Raw genomic sequence first — 18834 nt, forward strand, 5'->3', positions numbered from 1 at the left:
CGTCATCGCTCGGTGTTGTCACCGATGACGCATTTCTATACGTCACTGCGGGACTTTTTCAACCCGACAGCTGAATCGCTCTGCTCTGGAATAACCCCCTCAGTCTGGTGCTCCCTAGCACCACTCTGCTGCCTTTTAGTCACCGTTCCTTCTACAATTCCCGCCCCCGCCTCAGGCCGACCCCGGCCCCGCTGCCCCCGCTTCAAGTAGCCACAGATCCCGCCCACGCTCCCCGCCACCCCCGCAACGCCACGTGACGTCACAGCCCTCCACGCCGAGGCCACGGCCCCGCCCCTGGTGCTCTTCCCGCCCTAACTCCCGCCCTCACCCCCGCCCTCATCCCCGCCCTCATCCCCGCCTCACGCTGTCCCTCCCTCCGCTGCCCCTCCCTCCTTGAGCCCCGTCGCCCGCTTAAGCCCCGCCCCCGTGCTGGCTTCTCCAATTGGAAGAAGGCGTCTTTGACCGACACTCCCGTCACCCAATGAGACGCAGAGTTAGAGGGGCGGGAGGGCTGGGCCGGCCCCTCCCTCCGCAGGCGGTGGCGGCGCTCCCTGACTGAAGGGGCCGGGGGCTTCGCCGTCCCCCCCCCCCCCCGCCCCGCCGCCCCTCAGCGGGACCGGAGGCGGCCGCTGGCTGAGCCCGGGCGGAGGGGGTCGGGGACGTCTTCTTTCTGCTTCCCGACCCCTCGGCGCCTGCTCGGAGAGGAGCGAAGCGGCGGTATCCCCCTCCCCAGACAGGGCCTGCGGGCCGAGCCCCGCCGCCGCCACCCCTCCCCCCGGCTGGCCGGCCTCCCCGGGCCGCACCCCGCCTTCCCTCCCTCCGCAGCGTCGCCCTGCCGAGCCGGGAGAAGGGGAATGGGCGGTCCCGGCCCTTAGCCCCCGGCTGCGGCTGCTGCTCCTCCTCCTCCCGGGTCCCAGCGTCTCGGTGGCCTCCGCCCGATGCTGGCGGAGCTGACTGGGGTCTCCGCGGCGTTGTGAGCGGTCCCGTAGCCGCCATGTCCGGCGTGGTGCGCACCCTGAGCCGCTGCCTGCTGCCGGCCGAGGCTCCGGGCCGTACCGGGGAGCAGCCGCGGCGGGAGGGCAAGGAGCGGAGCCGCGATGCGGAGCGGGAGGCGCGGCGGCGGAGCCGGGAGATCGACGCGATGCTGGCCCGGGAGAGACGGGCCGTGCGCCGACTGGTCAAGATCCTGCTGCTGGGAGCCGGCGAGAGCGGCAAATCCACCTTCCTCAAGCAGATGCGGATCATCCACGGCCGCGAGTTCGATCAGAAAGCGCTGCTGGAGTTCCGGGCCACCATCTACGAGAACATCCTCAAGGTGAGGGGTGGGAAGGGAGCCGCGCCGGGGGGATGGGGCGGTCGGGGATGGAGGCCGGCGCCGACACATCCCGCAGTTTCGGGAGTTTGGGTCGTGGCCAGAAATCGCCGTCGGAAAAGGATGTGAGCTGGGCCGGGGCGGCGGCTGCCTCCCCCCCCCCTTCCTCCCTCTCTCCCTCCCTCCCTCCCTCCCTCTCTCCCCGGGTCGCTCCGCCGCAGCTCTGGGATGCGCCCTCTCCTCGGAAAGGGGGTTTCTATGGTGCAGGTGTTTGAGAAGGCGTCAGCCTTTTGTGCTATTGCAGGCGGGCTGCAGGAGGCTCGGTTCGGTGGCTTCCCAGCGTTTCCGTCAGAAGTTCTGCATGAAAAAAAAAAAAAAGAGCCCAAAGGAAACTTCCCCGCAAAGAGGATTGAGAAAAGCTTTGTGGAAACGCAGAGGAAAGATATAGGTGTGGTCTGGGCTCTTGAAAAAACCGTGATGAGAGCATCCTTTAAGTTAAAATTGGAGAAGCTTCAAAATTTCAAGAATTAAGGAAGGATTTTCATGCCCAGCTAAACGCCTCAGGTCTGTGCGCTTTGAGAAAGGACAAGAAATGGGTCTCCATATGGGTATTGTAGCTGCAAGTGGTTATTACTTGGTACATCCTTAGAAGGAGGGTATTATAGGCCTTTGGAGTTGGGTAGTGTGGGATTTTATCAAGAACAGCTCTGAAATGGAAATAATTTTTTTGTGCCCTTGCAAAAAAGTTTTTGTTCAATGCCTGTGCAGGCTTCATAGTGTTTGTAATATATTTCCCTAGTGAATGGAGAATATAAAGGTGATTGATAGTGCCTACAGGTAGAGCCTTTGGCTTCAGGTGATTAAGAAAAATCAGTTGCTGTTTCTTTATGGTAACCAAGCCTTCATGCCCTGTGCAGGTGGAAGTGATCATATCGAGAAGATACCTAAAGATGCATAAAATGCTCATTAAGAATATATCTTTTTTCATCTTCACGGTCTTCCTCTAAAAGAACTGCTGTTTTCCTGCCTGTAGTTTTCTGTAGGGCTGTCTCCATTCTTACATGGGCTCTGTGGGACTGCATAGAAAATTAAAGGGAACTGTGCAAGTTATGAATGATGAGTTACTTCTGAATTATTTTTTTGTTAGTATTGAAGAGAAGCTTTATATGCACTTAATAAGTGCACATGCACAATGATTCTAGTTTTTAAGAATGCTGCTATTCCATGAATGGTGTTTGCTTCTGGTAGTGAATTGCTGACTAACTTTCTTTTCCATTTTTAAGTCCAGTTTCAGAAGTGTGTATATATTGCAGGAATCTTGTAACTGCAAGAAAGTTGGAGCTTGGAAGCTTCTCTTTTATTGAAGTTGTATAAGCAGAGCGAATGTTACAAGTTTTTATCTATACACCTAGAAATAAGGGGCCTGTTTTTAGAGGTCTTAATGTTTATTTTGTTACTGCCAGTGACTTACTTGTTAGTTTACTGGTTTAAAGTAGTAGCAGAGGCTTTCAAGAAAGTGATTTGTGAAAATGAAGAGTCTGAGATCCCTTTCTCTTTAGGTTGTCTAAGCAATAGAAGTTATGGTGAAATACTGTAATAATTTATAAGTGCTTTCAGCAGTAGAATTTAGGGTGCTTTGGAAAGGAAAGTGTCTCCATTTTGTAGTAGGGGAAGCTGAGTTCTGCTCTTGAAACGCTGTTCTGATGTGTGGCTTTGGGATGAGAAACAGAACCTGGACTAGAATCCAGGATATCCAGTCAGATACTCTGATTTCAGGACTGGTAGTTAACAACAACCTGCCCAGTCATGAAACTAAAATTTGAAAGTTGTTTTCAAGTGACTTAATAAAGTTCAAACAACCTTTTTGGCCTCCAGTTGGCAATTTGGGACTGTGAGATTAGGCTATGCTTCTAGGTACATGGACCACATTTGTCTGCCTCTCACTTTTTACTTCTGTGGATGCCAGAGATGGCTCTTGCAAATCAGAATATAGTTTATTTTTCATTCAGAGGTTTTGGGGAACGGCTTGGGAAATGGTCATTTTGGAGAGAGCATGCAGAAAGAAGGGCAGAAATATAAAAGGAACTAAATTAGTTTTCTGTGGGAAAGAGTCTGAGACTGGAGTGTGGGGAGAAGGCAGCAGATACTGTGTTTGCCTTCTGCTCATCTAAAAGAAACCTGATAACATCTTGATACTATGCCATAATCATCAGCAAGAAATCAAATACAAAGACAGAATTACAGGGCTTTCAAAACAGTGATGTTGTCAGTGTAGTTATTTTATGGTAATTGTGTAATACTTTCTTGTTTTAAACTTTGTTCTATGAGAAATCGTAAAGCATTTCAAGTAAATGGATTTTGCTTCTTTGGTGGTGTAAATTGTCAAGTGAACCTGATTTCCATTCTTTTTGTAATAAAGTCTTTAGACTACAGGTTCTTTTAACCTTTCCAGGAAGTTCAGACTAGAATGCTCATCCATTAAGGCTAAGTGGAGCAGAGCTCACCATATATCTAATTTAGAAGAAAGGGTATAAGATGAAATTTTATAATCTAGTATATGAACAATGTGAAATGAAAATGATCCTATCAAATAGCATAAAAATCTGTTGGATGCTGTGAAGTACAGCTGCAGCAACCTTAGCCCCTTTTTCCACAGTTCTCAGCATGGTCAAACAATGGGTCTGTTAAGCTTCCACAACACCGAGATCTGAGTTAGAAATGCAGTGTAAATCTCTGGGATTAAATGGTCAATTTTCGTTTTCCAGCCATGACTAAACTTCTCTCTGAAGGAGGAGGATTACTGCTCTCTCAGTAGTGCTTGATATTTCTAAAGTGCTTACTGCAGTAGTATTTAGGCAGTCTGTACAGCTTATGGAGACTGAAGGGACGGATTGAGAAAGCAGAACCTGAAACCTCTTTGAAAAGAACAGTGCTAAGTGAGTTGACATTAGTGTCAAGTTCTACTTCATTTGGAGCTTTCAGCTTTTTGGTTTTCTGTTATCTTCTTAATACTGAGTTCTTAATCTATTCTGTTTCTCATCTCCCTCTTTGGGAAACCCTCGTTAGAAGCAAAATGCTGAAACTAAATAAATCTATGATACAAACTTTACTTTTCCATTTAGTACAGGTGATGGTTCAGGGCCATGCTAGCTTTTTCTGGCATTTGTGGGAAGGTCTTCAAATACATTAGTTTTGCTTTAGTTTAAGGTAAATAGTCATTGGTTAAGTAGGGCTTTGCTTGTTAATCGAGTCTAAGTTTCAAAGTAACTCTCTGGAATGATGATTTTTTTTGGACTCTTTTTGATGATTGAAGTGAAAAGCAGCAGTGTTAATGGTTTGGGTATGAGCACAGAGACTTCATGGCTTTAGCACACCCACCTGGAAAAAGAAAGTGAATAGGACAGGGCTAGCTGCTGCAGCATGAATTTTAAGGCAACTCTTGGACATACAGACAGATTTGGAAACCTTTTGTGTACCTTAAGTTTCAAATCTAAGGAATGGCTGGTGGTTTATATGAGTGTCTTGATGCCTTCCAAGTGTAGTTGAAGGAATAATCTTTTGATACCTTCCAAAACAGATGGGTTGGCCTTGCTGCTCTACTTGCTTCCTTTGATAACAGCTTAGATACTTGATGAATCATGTCTCTGTTCCTTGTCTAAATGTTTGTTTTTGTTTCAAGTATGGGAATATCATGCTGCTTAAAAGAAAAAAAAAAAACAAAAACCTGTTTTAGCTGCATAAGAAAATAATTAAACTCCAAGCACCAGAATGGTACTTGCACCAGCTTGTTTTGGAGATTTCAATCTAAAGAGAGAAAAAACTCATCTTTTAGAAACCTGAAGTACAATCTGTTGTATTTCTTTCGTGATGTTGGTTTCCATGTTGAAAATGGGAAGGCTGGCTCAAACTTTCAATAAATCTGTTTTCTTGTTGTCTGTGGCCTCAACTATGGTGATTGACTAAGGAATTGAAAAGCCTGGAGTTGTGGAGGGAAGGACTGCTCAGGAAACTATGTGAAACTTCTTTTGTGGTGGTCTGGGTAGGAAGAAGAAGCCCAGTACTTTGGACACGAGAACTTTCTGAGGATGTATCCATGGGGCTTTGGAGTTCATTTCGAATACATGTGAGCACACCTGAGAGCGTTTCTCCTCAATTGCTTTAGTGTAAGTGACAGTAAGGTGGGCAAGATGAGTAAGTAGCCTGTGTTGAGGTCCATTTTAAAAAGAGCTTTGGACTTCTGCAACCGTTACTAAACCCAGACTGCTGCTGCTTTGTTGTTGCAGATGTTCTGTATACCTTGAATGGGATTCTGTTGCATTTCTGGTCTCTGACTATAAGCTAGATGTGCCTCTTGTCATGGAAAAACAAAACAAGAAAACTCCCTTGCAGCTTGCAAGTTTCAGTTGAGTACAAATGAAAACTCTGGTAATTTGGAAAAGAATATTCCTCAATTTATTTGGGAGCTAGGCAAACATTTCTTCTGCTAGCCTACAAATTAAGGAGGAATACATCTTTCCATTCTGTGAACTCTAGTTACTCTTTAAATTGATCTGACCACACATTTCCTTGGATTGAAGTGCAAATGAATTTAGTAACCTGTTGGGAGGTAGTGATGGTGACACTCAATCTGTTACTTCAGAGTTGGGATCTGGCTTTAACTGAGTAGTTCATTGCAGGACAGTGTCAATCTTAGTTCTGCTGGGACAGTTTTTTCTGAAAGGAATGACAAGGAGAATACTGTGTAGGAACTGTGGCTAATTAGGAGTTTTCCCATTAAATTTAACACTCAAGTGCAAAAGCTCCATGATATAACTGGCATTTCAATCTGATTATCTTTGCTTTGTGCTTTTACTCTTTAATATGAAAAATAACATTCACTACATTATGTAGGAAAGAAAAAAAGTCTCTTGAGAGAGTCTTTTTGGCCTTTCTTCTCCAGGTTCATGTAGTCGATGAAAATCTTAATATAGATTTCCACTTGATGTATTTTCTGTATCTTAAATACATATGTTGTCTGCTCTGATGGTCTCTGAATTTGGGGTATCTGTTGGTTGAGCTAGGAGAGAGCAATCTTTCTTCATCATGGTGGATTGTGAGAGAGGAGTAATGGTCAATATTGAGTGATAAATACTTATTGTTGTTTCAAAATAGAGCTTACAGTGCTTTTGTGATGCAGTCATTAGTATTGCAGAACGAGTTAGTCCCTGGAGACAGAAGACACAGACTTTTATATTTTCCAGACAAAAGTTTAAGAGACATAAGTGACTAAGCTTGGGAGCTTACATTACATTCAGTCATTTGAGTGTATAAATATATATATTATTTTTTTTAATTAGCTTGGAAGCAGTATTGGTAAATAAACTAGCAAACTGTGCTGCTAACAACATTTACAAGAAAATGATGGAGCAGAGGCAGACTGGGTCATCATCTCTCTTTTTGCTTAGTTGTGAGTAAAGCTTGCAGTGAGTACTTTTTTTCTGCTGCATTTATCATCATTTTGCAGATTCCAGTCAAAGACAATGACTCTTTCCAGAGTTTCCAGACAAGCAGACAATGCTGCTACTCCTTCTTCAGAAAGTCAGTGGCTAATCCAAATGTTTCTTCACACTTGTGTTCCTGTGCACTAAGTAAATGACACTTCCCCTTTGTTCCCTTTGGGGTTTTTTGTATGTTCATCTTTACTGTTTACTCTGCACTCACCTGGCTGGCACTGGAATATGAATTATGAAAATCCACGTGGAACTGGTGAGCCTTTTTGTTGTCTAACTAGGCCAACTGGTACAGCTTCTACCCCAGCCCTTCTGTCTGTCTCCTCATACAGCAAATTAAGATAGGTGGAGGAAACCACTTTTTTTTATCTAAATGACTGAGGTTTTGGTGATATTTGCTCACTGTATTGGCTTGTGGGCTGAAATAGATGACAAATGTTATTAAACAGAAGAGGGTGGAACTAAACTTCCAGGAAGGATGCCCCTTTTGATGGTTCCTAGTTGGACTGACTGCTCTGTAATATGAAACCTCATCCTTAATGACATTGGGGTTTTGGCTGCTGCTTTTCTATAATGTTCCAAGCACATATATCAAATAAAAACAGTTAATACTTTTATGAGAGCATGCTGTAAAAATTTTATTGTCTTGCTATTACTTTTGTAGATCACCTTCCCAGCTTTCTGGACAGCAGCTTAAAAAAAAGTGCATGCGACTGTATTTACAAATATTGACAGCTTTATTTTTTAAAATTATGTTGGAAAATGGCTCTTTTTAGAAGGGTAAAAGATGTTTTCTAAAAATACAAGTAGGTTACATTTTATCATCTTTACTTGCCAGTAAGCTTGGCTGCTGTGAAGTCCAGTCCCATCCCTGGCTGTGGGATTGGGCTTTCTCTCTCTGGCACTGGCACCAGTGACCATGGAGCTGTTGCAGATTTTAGGCTGTTAAACTTGCTGGCTCATAGGGTGTATTAGAAATATCTGCCTGAGGTGGGAGCACCCTTTTGGCATCACTTGTAGTTTTAGATTGGTCTCTGTGAATTGTGATCCCCAGACTTTGCCAGTTCCTTGTCAACAACAATGAGGAAAAGCACAGAGTAGGAAACCCGCTGGACTGGCTGTTGCCTGCAGTGTTCCTGTTGGTTTCCAGCCAGAGGGGAAGGCAGAGTCGCCTGTTAGCTGTGACTGGGAGTCCCCTAGTCAAGTGTTCCCCAGTGATCACCACTTCTCCCACAACAGCAGTTCCCACAAGTGATAGATGTGCTGGAGATGTAGGGCTTTGGGGTGAGCTTTAGCAGCAGAGTAATTGTAAAACTTAAGCAGCAGCTGCTGCAGGATTTTGTGTGCAGTGGTTCCTCTGCTGTTTGTCGTCTCTGACCTTGTAGTAGTTGCTTAAAATTATTTTGAGAAAATGCACTCTGGGATTCATTTGTATACAAACTCTAAGTTTGTATACAAGTTCTTTATAGACACTTGAGTAGAATAATCAAATCTTTTGATTACTTGGCTGTTGGTTAGCACAGTGAAGAACCTGCCCTTCCTCACAAACGAGTGCCCCAAACCCATTGTTACCCTTGTGTTTGGTGCTTAACTGTGGTGTGTTCTCTCAGCCTCTCAGTTAGTCCATCTGGCAAAAGGTGTGGAATTGTTAGGATAGCAAATCCTTCAAGTACTGGAGTATGTGAATAATTTAAAACATGAATGTTGTGTTCTGTGTAGTAGTGTAACTACCAATGTAAGAGATTCTTGAGTTGCTCTTAAATACTGTAATGCTTTTCATGCATGAGCAAGCATCACAGCTTCAAGTGACACGAGCTGGTGAAAGCCTTTCTAGTAATTCCCACAAAATAATGTAATTATTATCTTAAATTACAAGACAACCCAGATAATTTTTTTTTAAAGCTAAAGCACTTTCAAAAGTTAAAGGAGACAATCTATACTTGAGCCAGTCCTGGTAATAACTGTTCATGTAAATGCTCATAAAACCTTCATGCTGCTGGTGCCTAAGAAGTATTCTGCTTAGTGCCTAACAGCTGTGCTCTGTCAGGCCAAGGATCTAGCACTTTGTCTCTGACATGAAAAAAACCAACCCCAAAATGGGTACAAGAACAAGGCAATGTGACTCTTTGGTATATTTTTCTACTTTAAGGCAGACTTTGGGTCCAGAAACTTCTGGAGCCAGGAGCTGCATCTGGAATGTAATTGAATAGTACTTTTTGGACTCTTTGTCCATCAATTTGTCTTGGTTGCTTTTCGAGCCCATTTATACTTTAGGCCAGCATCCTGTGTAAATGAGATTGTCTCACTGGGGGGTGTCCTGGAAAAACCCTTTTAGTTTAACCTTCTATTTGATAGCTGTTGCTGTACCACTCCTGTAGAAAAGGTCAGGTGAAAGATTCGTCTTTTTCTATTCCCTTCCTTGAAGTGGTTTGTAATTTCTGTAGATTTCTGTATCATGCAATAGTTATCTTTTACAAAAAGATTTCTCGATCTCTTTAGTGTTTTCTCCTATGTAATGTAGGATACTTCATGAGTTAGATCATGTGTCATACTCTTATTACACCTTTTCTTGTTCTTCCCTATCTCCCTTCAGGTTTTGTGCATGATGGAGAGTGACTTAAATATGCCAGATTATTAGAAAAGGAAATAAACAGATAATTCTCATTTTTCCTCCCTAACTGGTGCTTCCAGTATGCTGATGTTTGGTCATTTTCTAATGGCAAGAACTATCCTTCTTTTGTGCACTTATAGTTCTTTTCACCTGTGCTTACTCTTGGTCCTGCTTTGATTGCAGCACAAGAGCTTTAGAGTAGTTGAACTGTTCAGAAGTTTATTTTATACCAAAAATTGTTGCCACTTTTTTTTCCCATATTCCAATTTTGAAAACAGGGTGGTAATTGACAGGATTCAATCAATGAAAGAGTGAACTGAGGTTTTTCTATAGTATTAGAAAAAGTGATAGCAGTGTTGGGAAGGTTTGCTGTGAAATGAGCACAGCAATGAAGATAAACTGGTGTTACCTTTGTTATTAGAGCTCAGGAGGGACAGTTTTGCATGTAATAAGATTTTTTTGGTGCTTTCTGGCTTTTTTAATTTGTACCAGTGGTGTCTTGAGTCCAAACTCAGTTTTGATAAATATTCTTTAAGATTTAATATATTGAAGCATTCTGTTTGTTCTATAATAAATGGAAATTCTAGGAATTCTAATTATATTTAATCTTTTAAATGAAATTTAGGCCTCTGCATCCAGCAGTGTATACAAACTTAAGTAGTTTTACCTACAGATAAAAGTGACTCTGGTTATTTCCCATGATGTTTGGAGGAAGGACCTATGGAAAGTTTTTTGAATGTGTTTCTAGAAAAAGGAAACCTTTAATAACTGGTACTGCAGATTAATGAGACAAGGATTACCAAAAGCTTGTTGTGGCTGCAAAAAGTAGTGTTATCAGTAACCCTGAATTGTGAGAATAGCAATAAGAGGATCTGAATTTGATAATTTCTCTGTTTCTCCTCATTGTTGACATCTGCTTGTAGCATTTACAGAACTGTTTTGCAGAGATGAAGAAACATCCAAATTTAGACTCACTTTACTGGGCATCTTGCTGAGTCACAAATACTTTTAACTACTAAAGCTGAAGAGAAGACATGCTGCCTATTTTGCTCCTCATGTGAAGCTTTTACTCCTGGTGTATTTTAGGTTTATTTCTCAAAGTTGGTGTGTTCTACAAATTCTGGTTTGGGGTCGTGTTGTTCCTGTGAGTAGCCATGGGACAGCATTCCTGCTAACCTCTTTGCTATTTTTTTATAGTCTTGATTCAGTGTTTAAAGTGGACTTTCTCCATGTTGCCCACATCTCTTTAGTCAGCCTTAGTGCTGAGGTGGCACCATCTGAAGCTGCTTCTTTGTCCCAGGTGGGGTTCTGTATGTGATTTGGTGGTAAGAATTTTGGTCTCTCAGTCCTTCAGAAGGTGCTGATGCTGCTCACTCCTCATGGGTGACCTTATGGTAGTGACTGCACTCTCTGAGATCTAAGTTTAGTTCCATCTCTTACCCCAGGGAGTTTGAAACCTGCATTGCCAAGGAGCAGCAGCCAGCAGATAAGTGACTATTCTGGGACTGGAGCAGTCTCTACACCCTTGTTTGAAACTCTTGTGCTGTGGTTTTCTCCAAGCAAACGAACTTTCCCTAACAACACCAGTCTCTTGAGATCATCCTGTGTCTCCGGCAGGAGAAGGCACAGTTACAGTGTGGGGAAAATGCCCCCAGCCCGGGATCCCACTGCTCCCCGTGGCTCTGTGCCATCTGCCCTCCTTCCTTTGAGACCCTCTGAAGGGACCGCGGGAGCTGCGAGACGGGGAAGGTTTAAATCAGCCCGAAGGCTGCAGGATGGAAAAGCCGGAGCTGCTGGGCCAGGCGGGGAGATGGAGCAGAAGCAGGTGAAAGGTCAGAGCTGTGTGGGCTGGGAGCTCGCAGGGCCCCGGGGCTGGGGAGCTGCTGGTGGCACTGGGACACCCTTCAGCTGCTTCTCCTCATAAACGCTTCTCACTGAGCAGAAACAAACCTGGCATCAAATGCCTAAAGCCAGCAGTGTCCCGCCAGGCTGCCTTACTGCTGGGGAGGGAAAAATGGATCCCAAAGTTCTGACGCTGTGAATTGGAGCTGGGGTGATGCTCTGTGCCACTGGTGGGCTGGCAAGTGTCTGGTTGTGAGATGTACTGCAGGCATCTGCACTTCAGAGGGAGAACCTTGGAAGTGGGGTTTTTCCACATGGTTTCCATTTGTTAACACCATTCAAATAAAGTAGATGTAAAGGCTTCTGTTAATAAAGGGGTAAGCTCTGTAGCAAGGAATGAGAGCCAGCTCTTGGTCTGTATGACAGTTACTAAATAATTATGCCTGGAATTTAAAGCAGCAGTTTGTAAATGTACTCAGTTTTAGTTTTTACATGGTACTGGGGAGATTTATTCACTACTTTATAAAAAGAAAGTAAGGATCATTGGAGAATCATAAATATTTACGTTTTGGGGAAACTGCACTTCAGGAACACTTGCTTAGTGACAACCACAATGCTTCACTTCTGAGTTCCTGTTCTGTGACACTCACACTAAGTTACTTCTCACTTCCCTCTCCAATCTTAATTTCCATTGGGAAAGTTACTGTTCTTGTAATGTGGTGCTGTTAAAAGACAGGAAGTTTGAAAGGTTCAAGTGCTAAGAAAACCTACGTGTGCAGTCTTGATAGCTTAAAATATGCCTCTCCCCCAAAAAATTAGTCTGATAGTCTGGAGGTTGTGAATAGCTGTGGAAACTTTTTTTTTTCTTTATTTTTGTGAACTGCAAACCCAAACTGTTAGCAGAAACTCAGCTTTTACTTGGGAGTTAGACAGTACTTAAGATGCTAAGCCACCATTAACAGATCTGTCCCTTATTAGAATGGTGCTTACTACTGAGAAGTAACTATTGAGCATCTGAAGCTATTTAGTATGGGTGTAGGTAGATTCAAGACTGAAGTTTCAAAGATACTTAAACTCAAGTGCTTGTCTTGTTGCTGGGAATCTGAAATCAAGTTTGCATGAAATCTGCAAAATGTGAAATAGTCTCAGTAATCCAGAATTAATTGGAGAACAAGATCAATTTCCTTCCAGATTTCTTTCCAGATTTAGGAGTATAAAAACTTACCTGTCCTGACTTCCTAGTGAATGCATGGCAAGTTCAAAACCCAAATTGCTTCTTATGGGAAGCTGCACCTGCTTTACTGAATCCAGTAGCTTGAAATCTATGCAACATCTGCAGTCCCCTTGCTGCTGGGCTTTGCTACTGGAGGTAACCATTTGGATCAAAGTGTCTCAGGGGAAGATGCTCCTTTACATCAATTTTTCAGAGATTTATAAGTTGGATAGCTGTTTTCTTGTGCTGTACCAAGTTGTATAGCATCTAAGTGGATCATTATCAAAATTGTGCAACTTGCTTTTGAATCTTGCTAGTTTGGTATTCTATTTTTTTTAACCTAAATGTTTTATTAGCTGGTGGTTACATACAAGCACTGGAAGTTACAAAGTCTCCTCAATTTCCGATGCTCAGTGTACTTTCCTTCACCAGAATATAGAGTATGTGCTTTCAACAATATTTTTTAAATGTTCTTTTGATCTCTTAATGCTTGAGAGAGCTAGCATGTGCTTTTTGGTATCTAAAGCCCAAATGCAAAGAAACAGATGGAAGGATACAGGTTCAAGCATGGTGTTTTAAGACTACAGCTATGAGGATCATGCTTTACTTCCCAGACACTTTTCTTACACATCTGATGTGTACTTTTATTATGTGTTGGTAGAATTGCTTGTGGCAGCTAGTTGTTGCTGTTAGTATTTTTTTCTACCTGGAGAAATAGTGGTTACACAGGCAAGCTCTTTCTTATTTCTGTTGGAGATGTTGCAATAAGCAATGTTCATGATTCTCTCCTGTGTTCAATCTCACCAGAAGATTGTCAAAAAAAACCCAACAAAAAGAAAGCTTCAAGTACCTCTTGAGTCCTTTTCCTTTACACTCTAATCTTTTTATCACTGACTTTCTTATCTGAATCATTCTTTAGGGCTGCAGGGTTCTGGTTGATGCACGGGACAAACTGGGAATCCCTTGGCAGTACACAGAGAATGAGAAGCATGGAATGTTTTTGATGGCTTTTGAGAACAAGGCCGGGATGCCCATCGAGCCTGCCACCTTCCAGCTCTATGTGCCTGCACTGGGGGCTCTCTGGAGGGATTCTGGAATCAAGGAAGCCTTCAGCCGCCGGAGCGAGTACCAGCTGGTGAGTACATCCCTGGGAATGGGGGGAGGAAAAAGAAGCTGGAAAAAGTGCTTTACAAATCACTCTTCAGTTGAAAGATTGCTTGCTACGTGCAAGATGTAGCCATCGTCCGAGCTGTTTGTAGTAGGAGCATAAATCTAAGCACTTCAGCAACAGAAACAAGTGGTAATTGGAGCCAAACTTGAAAAACTACATGGCAGTGAGAGGGAGTGGAAAAGTGCACATGACTGGATAAACTGGAAGAGCAAGAGAAACCAAAAAAGGCAGGAATTGGTTGAACTAAAAATATTTTAGCAGCTCAGTAGGTCTGTTCATAGTAGGTCACTGATGAAGGCACACTTAATTTGTAACTTTCCAGTCCTGCCAGCTTGCACTATATTGATACTGGCAGACTATTCCTGCATGCAGATCTTTGAAGTGAATGCAACACCCATGCTGGCTGCTGCTGTTTGACTGTTTCTTTTCATCCTGATGTCTGCAAGTGAAACTTGGCTAAGCAATTGAAATATGACAGTGAGCTTAGAAATATTCTATCCTCCTTGCTTTCTTATTAATGCGTTTTTGTGCTCTTGTGTCAAAACAGCAACACTTCTGGTGTGGAATATGTTTGACAGATATTCACAATCCTCTCCTTTTCTTCCTATGTACAAGACAGATATGCTTTTTTCTCCCGTAATTCTCTGTTCTGTCAAACAAGGTATTGATTCATGCAGCTTACTAGTTAATGGAAGACTTAATGGGATTATAGCATAAGGGTTCTAATAAATGTATCTTTATGACTTTAGCATATTAATAATGCTTTAATCTTCAGGTAGACTTCTTGGGTTTGGGTGTTGAGTTCCCAGACTTGATTCAATTTTTCAGTGGTATCAGTGTTTAATTAGCTGAGTTAAGTAGAGGTTAGAAACAGCTTTGTAGTCTCCCTTTCAGCAGTGAAATTCTCAGTTTGTTTCCTCATGCTGTTCCTCTGCATGGGTTCTCTAGTGTCTTGCACTGTAATTAAACTCAAGTTGCAGCCCTTTGGGACTCAGCTGTCTCCACTAATAAGTTGCCTATTTGAGTCTTGTTGCATATTCTTGAAATCTGCCTCTGAAATATCTTAAGACTGTTAAATGGCTAAAGAAATTAAATTATTGGGTAAAATTTTCTCAGAATGACTGTATAAACCACATTTCTTTTGCCTAAAAATGTAACAACTTCAATGCTACAGCATTGGGAGGGAGGATATACAGGAGGGGGAGAAGATAAAATAATTGTTCTGTAATTCCCAGCATCTGTAGACACAGACTTGAGACTTTGCTGTTCTAAGCACTGTTGAAGCATAGAATAAAAAGATGGTTCATGCTACAGGGAACTTGAATTTAACATGAGACCACTACTAAGAGAATCCAGTATAATAAGGAATAATTGCATCAGCAGTTCATTAAGCTTTTTTTTTTTTTTCCTGGGAAATGCTATGATCAAGCATCCATTTTGTTGTTAGGGGAATATTCAGATTGGAATCATGTGGAAGGTTCATTCCTGTGCTGGTTAGCAATAAAATTGCATCAAACTGGAAAGAAATAAGTCCAGTTTCTTGAATAAATAACATTCCAAGCCTAGTAGGCCTACCTCTGCATTCTCTGGCTTCAAGAACAAAATTAAACAGGAAATACCAAAAAAACCCAAACATACAGGCATGCAACTGGTCATTTAATATGCTGTCATCTTCAGCATCATGATATAGTTCTGTCAGGGATCTTTTTGGATGGCATTTGTGTAACCTGCTTGGTGTTAGTGGGGCAGCTGGAAGTGCTGCAGGCTCCAGAGCTGTGAATTTGGCCATGCAGTAGAGAAATCCTGTGGAACACAGCCCTTCTGTGGCCCTAAAAACTTGAAAATCCTGGGTGCTATTATTTTACTGCAGAGGCTGCATGGTTGGGAGGTTATAAAGTACCTCAATTTAAAAACTCACAAAGTAATAGATTGTTCTTTAGGATACAGATGCTACTTCTGCATTTATCACTAAGCAAATTCTTCAGAGCTTAATGCCATGAACAAGTTTCATTGCCTCACTTCTAGGTTCATCAGAATTCTGATTCCCTGACACTGTAGGGATTAGCAGCAGTACAATTTCTTTAAAATAAAAATAAATTTGAAACTGTGTAACTTCTTCAAGAAAGCAGATGGGTTAAGCAGATGCCTTATTTATACTTACTTTTGATGTATATAAACCCATACCTTTATTTAGTTTAAACCCTTGCTCCTGCAAATAAATAGGAGCCAGATATAGCAGACTTGGAGAAAATAAATCTTTTCTGAACTGATTTCAGTTTAAGGCTGAAGAAATCTGCATAAGCATTCCCTTTCTTACTTCATATATGAAAGCTGTTAAATGGATTATGCTTGGTTTAATCAGACTTTATTATCCTTACAATAGTTTTTTTTAATCATCACCAAAATTGGAAGCTTTATGTTACAATGGTCTTTCTGGATGTTTCTGGTTGATGTTTAAAATTATTTCCTTGCCCAGCACTTGCACTTTCTTTACCCCAGTCTTTGCAGAACAGCAGCTCTTTGGCTTTTTTATAATTGTTGTTAATTTGGTTTATAAACCATAGGATTATAGTAGTCTGCTTTTGAACTCTATTTCTCCAGGAAGTTGTGTGACTTTGTTTCAAAACAAAAATTAAAACATGCTGGTTGGTTAAGCAGAGCTGCAAATGGCAGCGTGCAGGTGTCTGCTCTGGTCTGCAGTGCTGAGCTGAATGCCTGACTCAGCACTAGAAAACTTGTTGAAAGAAAATGGCTCTGACCATAACCTCATACAATCTGGAAACTGCTTCTCTGAGACCACAGAAGAAGCCTCTGGGCATTTGAGTGTTTTCTGCTTCATATTCAGTGCCTACAAGTGCTGGCTTTAAATCCCTGTCTGGTTCTTTGAGCATTTCATAAGTGAGTGGGTGGATTCTACAATAGCAGGGTGCTTTTTTTTTTTTTTTTTTTCCCTTCACCGTCTTTCTTAAAGCAGACCAAGCAATTTCCCTTTCTTTTCACAAACATCGGCCTCTTCCCCCTCCCCACCGACCCAAGTTCCTCAGTTCCTTGTATGCAAGCCAAGTACTTTGGGGACAAAAGCTTCATTGTATGTTTGGTTACATTGTCACGTCTCTGTCCTCCTTTTTTAACTACTAGAATAGGAATTCCTTTGTAATCAGGATGCGGTTCTTCTCTCTTCTCCCTTGCCCTCATTATCCTACCTCATTTTCTGTCTGTATGTTATATGTGTTCTTTGGAGGTTGCCCGTGGTAGTTTGGGCAACTGGATATTGTTTCTTCACTGCCAGCAGGTGGAGACAAATTCTATTTTGAGTGGTTTCCTCAGAGAAAGGGCCTTGGGACTTCAGCTATGGTTTGGTTGAGAGGGTGGAAGATTCTTCACTTTGCCTAATAACCAGGATATTTGGAAGCTCAAGTGCATGTGTCTGAGGCTTTTTTTCACCCATAAATATTGTTTCATTTTGCCATAAACCATGGAGACTGAGGTCAAGGTAGGAATTGCACTGGTCAGGTGGTTTGTTGGTTTGGGGTTTTCCTTTTTCTTCCTACCAAGTGGGAGAACATGAGAAGCCATTCACTTTTGTTTTAATGTGTCCAGAATAAACCAAATCCGAATTTGAGGTCAGCTACTTTGACTTTTTGCAGTTTGGTGTGCTTCATGGCATTGTGGGTAAAGATGGGACACCCAGGGCTTGTCAGGCAAGGAAATAATTCTGTTGTGGTCCAGAGACATTATTCACATGCAGCCAGAATAGCTTCTGCCCTTCCACACACAGAAAAGAATATGGCCATCCAGGGAGGCTGCAAAAGGGTCAGGGTTTAGTGCAGTTATTCTCGATATCCAGCATACATTCATGAACCATCACTAAAATATCAATTTCAATTTAATTATGTATTATTATTGCTATTCACTGCACTGTTAAAAGAAGTTCTAATGTTTTAATAGCTGCTTTCAAAACAAAACATCAGCATTAATGGGAAGCAGTGGTTCCTGAGAGGAAAGTAAGGGGCTTGCAAATGTAGACAAAAACTTACTACTGTGTCCATAGCTATTTTTAGATCTCTGCACAGGGAATTGTATGGAACACATCCAGTAATACTTAAAATACTAAGAGCCTCTGAAGCCTTGGATGTGGGAAGACTACGGAAAATGTTCTAAAGACTGTGACTTTTCTATCAGTTCACCATTCTCTGGCTGTTTGGAGGTGTGGGGGTTTGGGGGATGTTTGTAGTAGGACATGAGTCACTCCCTTATGAATTAACTGAGTGGGGTTGGTTTTTTTCCTCTAAGCAGTCATTTGAAATAAATCAAAGTGGTTAAATTATGCCTGCCAGAACAGATAGTGTGCTGGAAGGGTTGTGTAATGAACAGCCTGCTCCTTGTGTTAGTCTGGCTTTGTGTCTGCTTTCTCTTTATGCAAGGAACTGATGGCTTCAAAGCTTCATAGACAGCCAGCTGTTTTTTTGGGGCAGGATGGAGGTGAAGCACTAGTACTTCCCACTACAGAGTGGACAAACTGGTGCTTAAATGGCTTAAATAGGAAAAAATAGCAGTTCAAGTCCCTGGCCTCTAAATATGTGTCTCTAAAAGAAAAAAAACATTTGAATCGAAGTCTCAAATGTCCAACAGAAGTGGCATTTCATTAAAGGAGGTGAGAGTTAGTGAGTTACAGTTTAGGTTTTATTAAAAATTGAGAGGTTGTATCAAGCCAAATGCAGCTGGAAACCTTTGCACAAAATTCTGTGTATATTGGCCAATGCTATGTATTTTGTCAGTCTGCATCTGCAGAAGTTAAATGCTCAGCTCCTGTGTTATTTGCAGTATTCTAAAAATAAATACTTACATGAGATAGGTTCATGGGCTTGCTGCCACCAGAAGACCTCCTGGAGCAGCATTGGTGTTCAGCTGTTCCAGCTCCAGTGTGTCTTGACAGTCACAGAGATTCAAATTCAGGGCTCAGCTGGAGCAGGAGACAGAGGTGAGGATTCCTTCACAACACATTGTCACCTACAGCAAGGGAAAATTCACAATCTGTTAAGTGCCACTGAACAAGAGTGAAAAGAATTTAAAGTAGGCTGGATTCAAAACCATTTAGAGAAAGGTGATTAATCCTTTTAACATTGCAAATTATTTTGAATTCTGGCAAAATCCACTTGTGCAGTATCTTTTCTCAATGAGAGCCACCATTCACTT

The 18834-nt window shown here is 42.2% G+C and overlaps 1 protein-coding gene across 1 annotated transcript in view; it reads left to right on the top strand.

The window, feature by feature from the left end:
• The first annotated feature begins 601 nt into the window (after window positions 1–601).
• GNA12 (G protein subunit alpha 12) overlaps window positions 602–18834 on the top strand; it is a 39490-nt gene continuing 21257 nt past the window's right edge. The window contains exons 1-2 of the mRNA XM_030459568.1: window positions 602–1315; window positions 13387–13602. Coding sequence (XP_030315428.1) covers window positions 995–1315; window positions 13387–13602 — 537 coding nt within the window. The 5' untranslated portion in view covers window positions 602–994. The remainder of the gene's footprint in view (window positions 1316–13386; window positions 13603–18834) is intronic.

This window comes from Calypte anna, chromosome 14 (genome assembly GCF_003957555.1).
Source record: "Calypte anna isolate BGI_N300 chromosome 14, bCalAnn1_v1.p, whole genome shotgun sequence".
NCBI classification, from domain to species: Eukaryota; Metazoa; Chordata; class Aves; order Apodiformes; family Trochilidae; genus Calypte; species Calypte anna.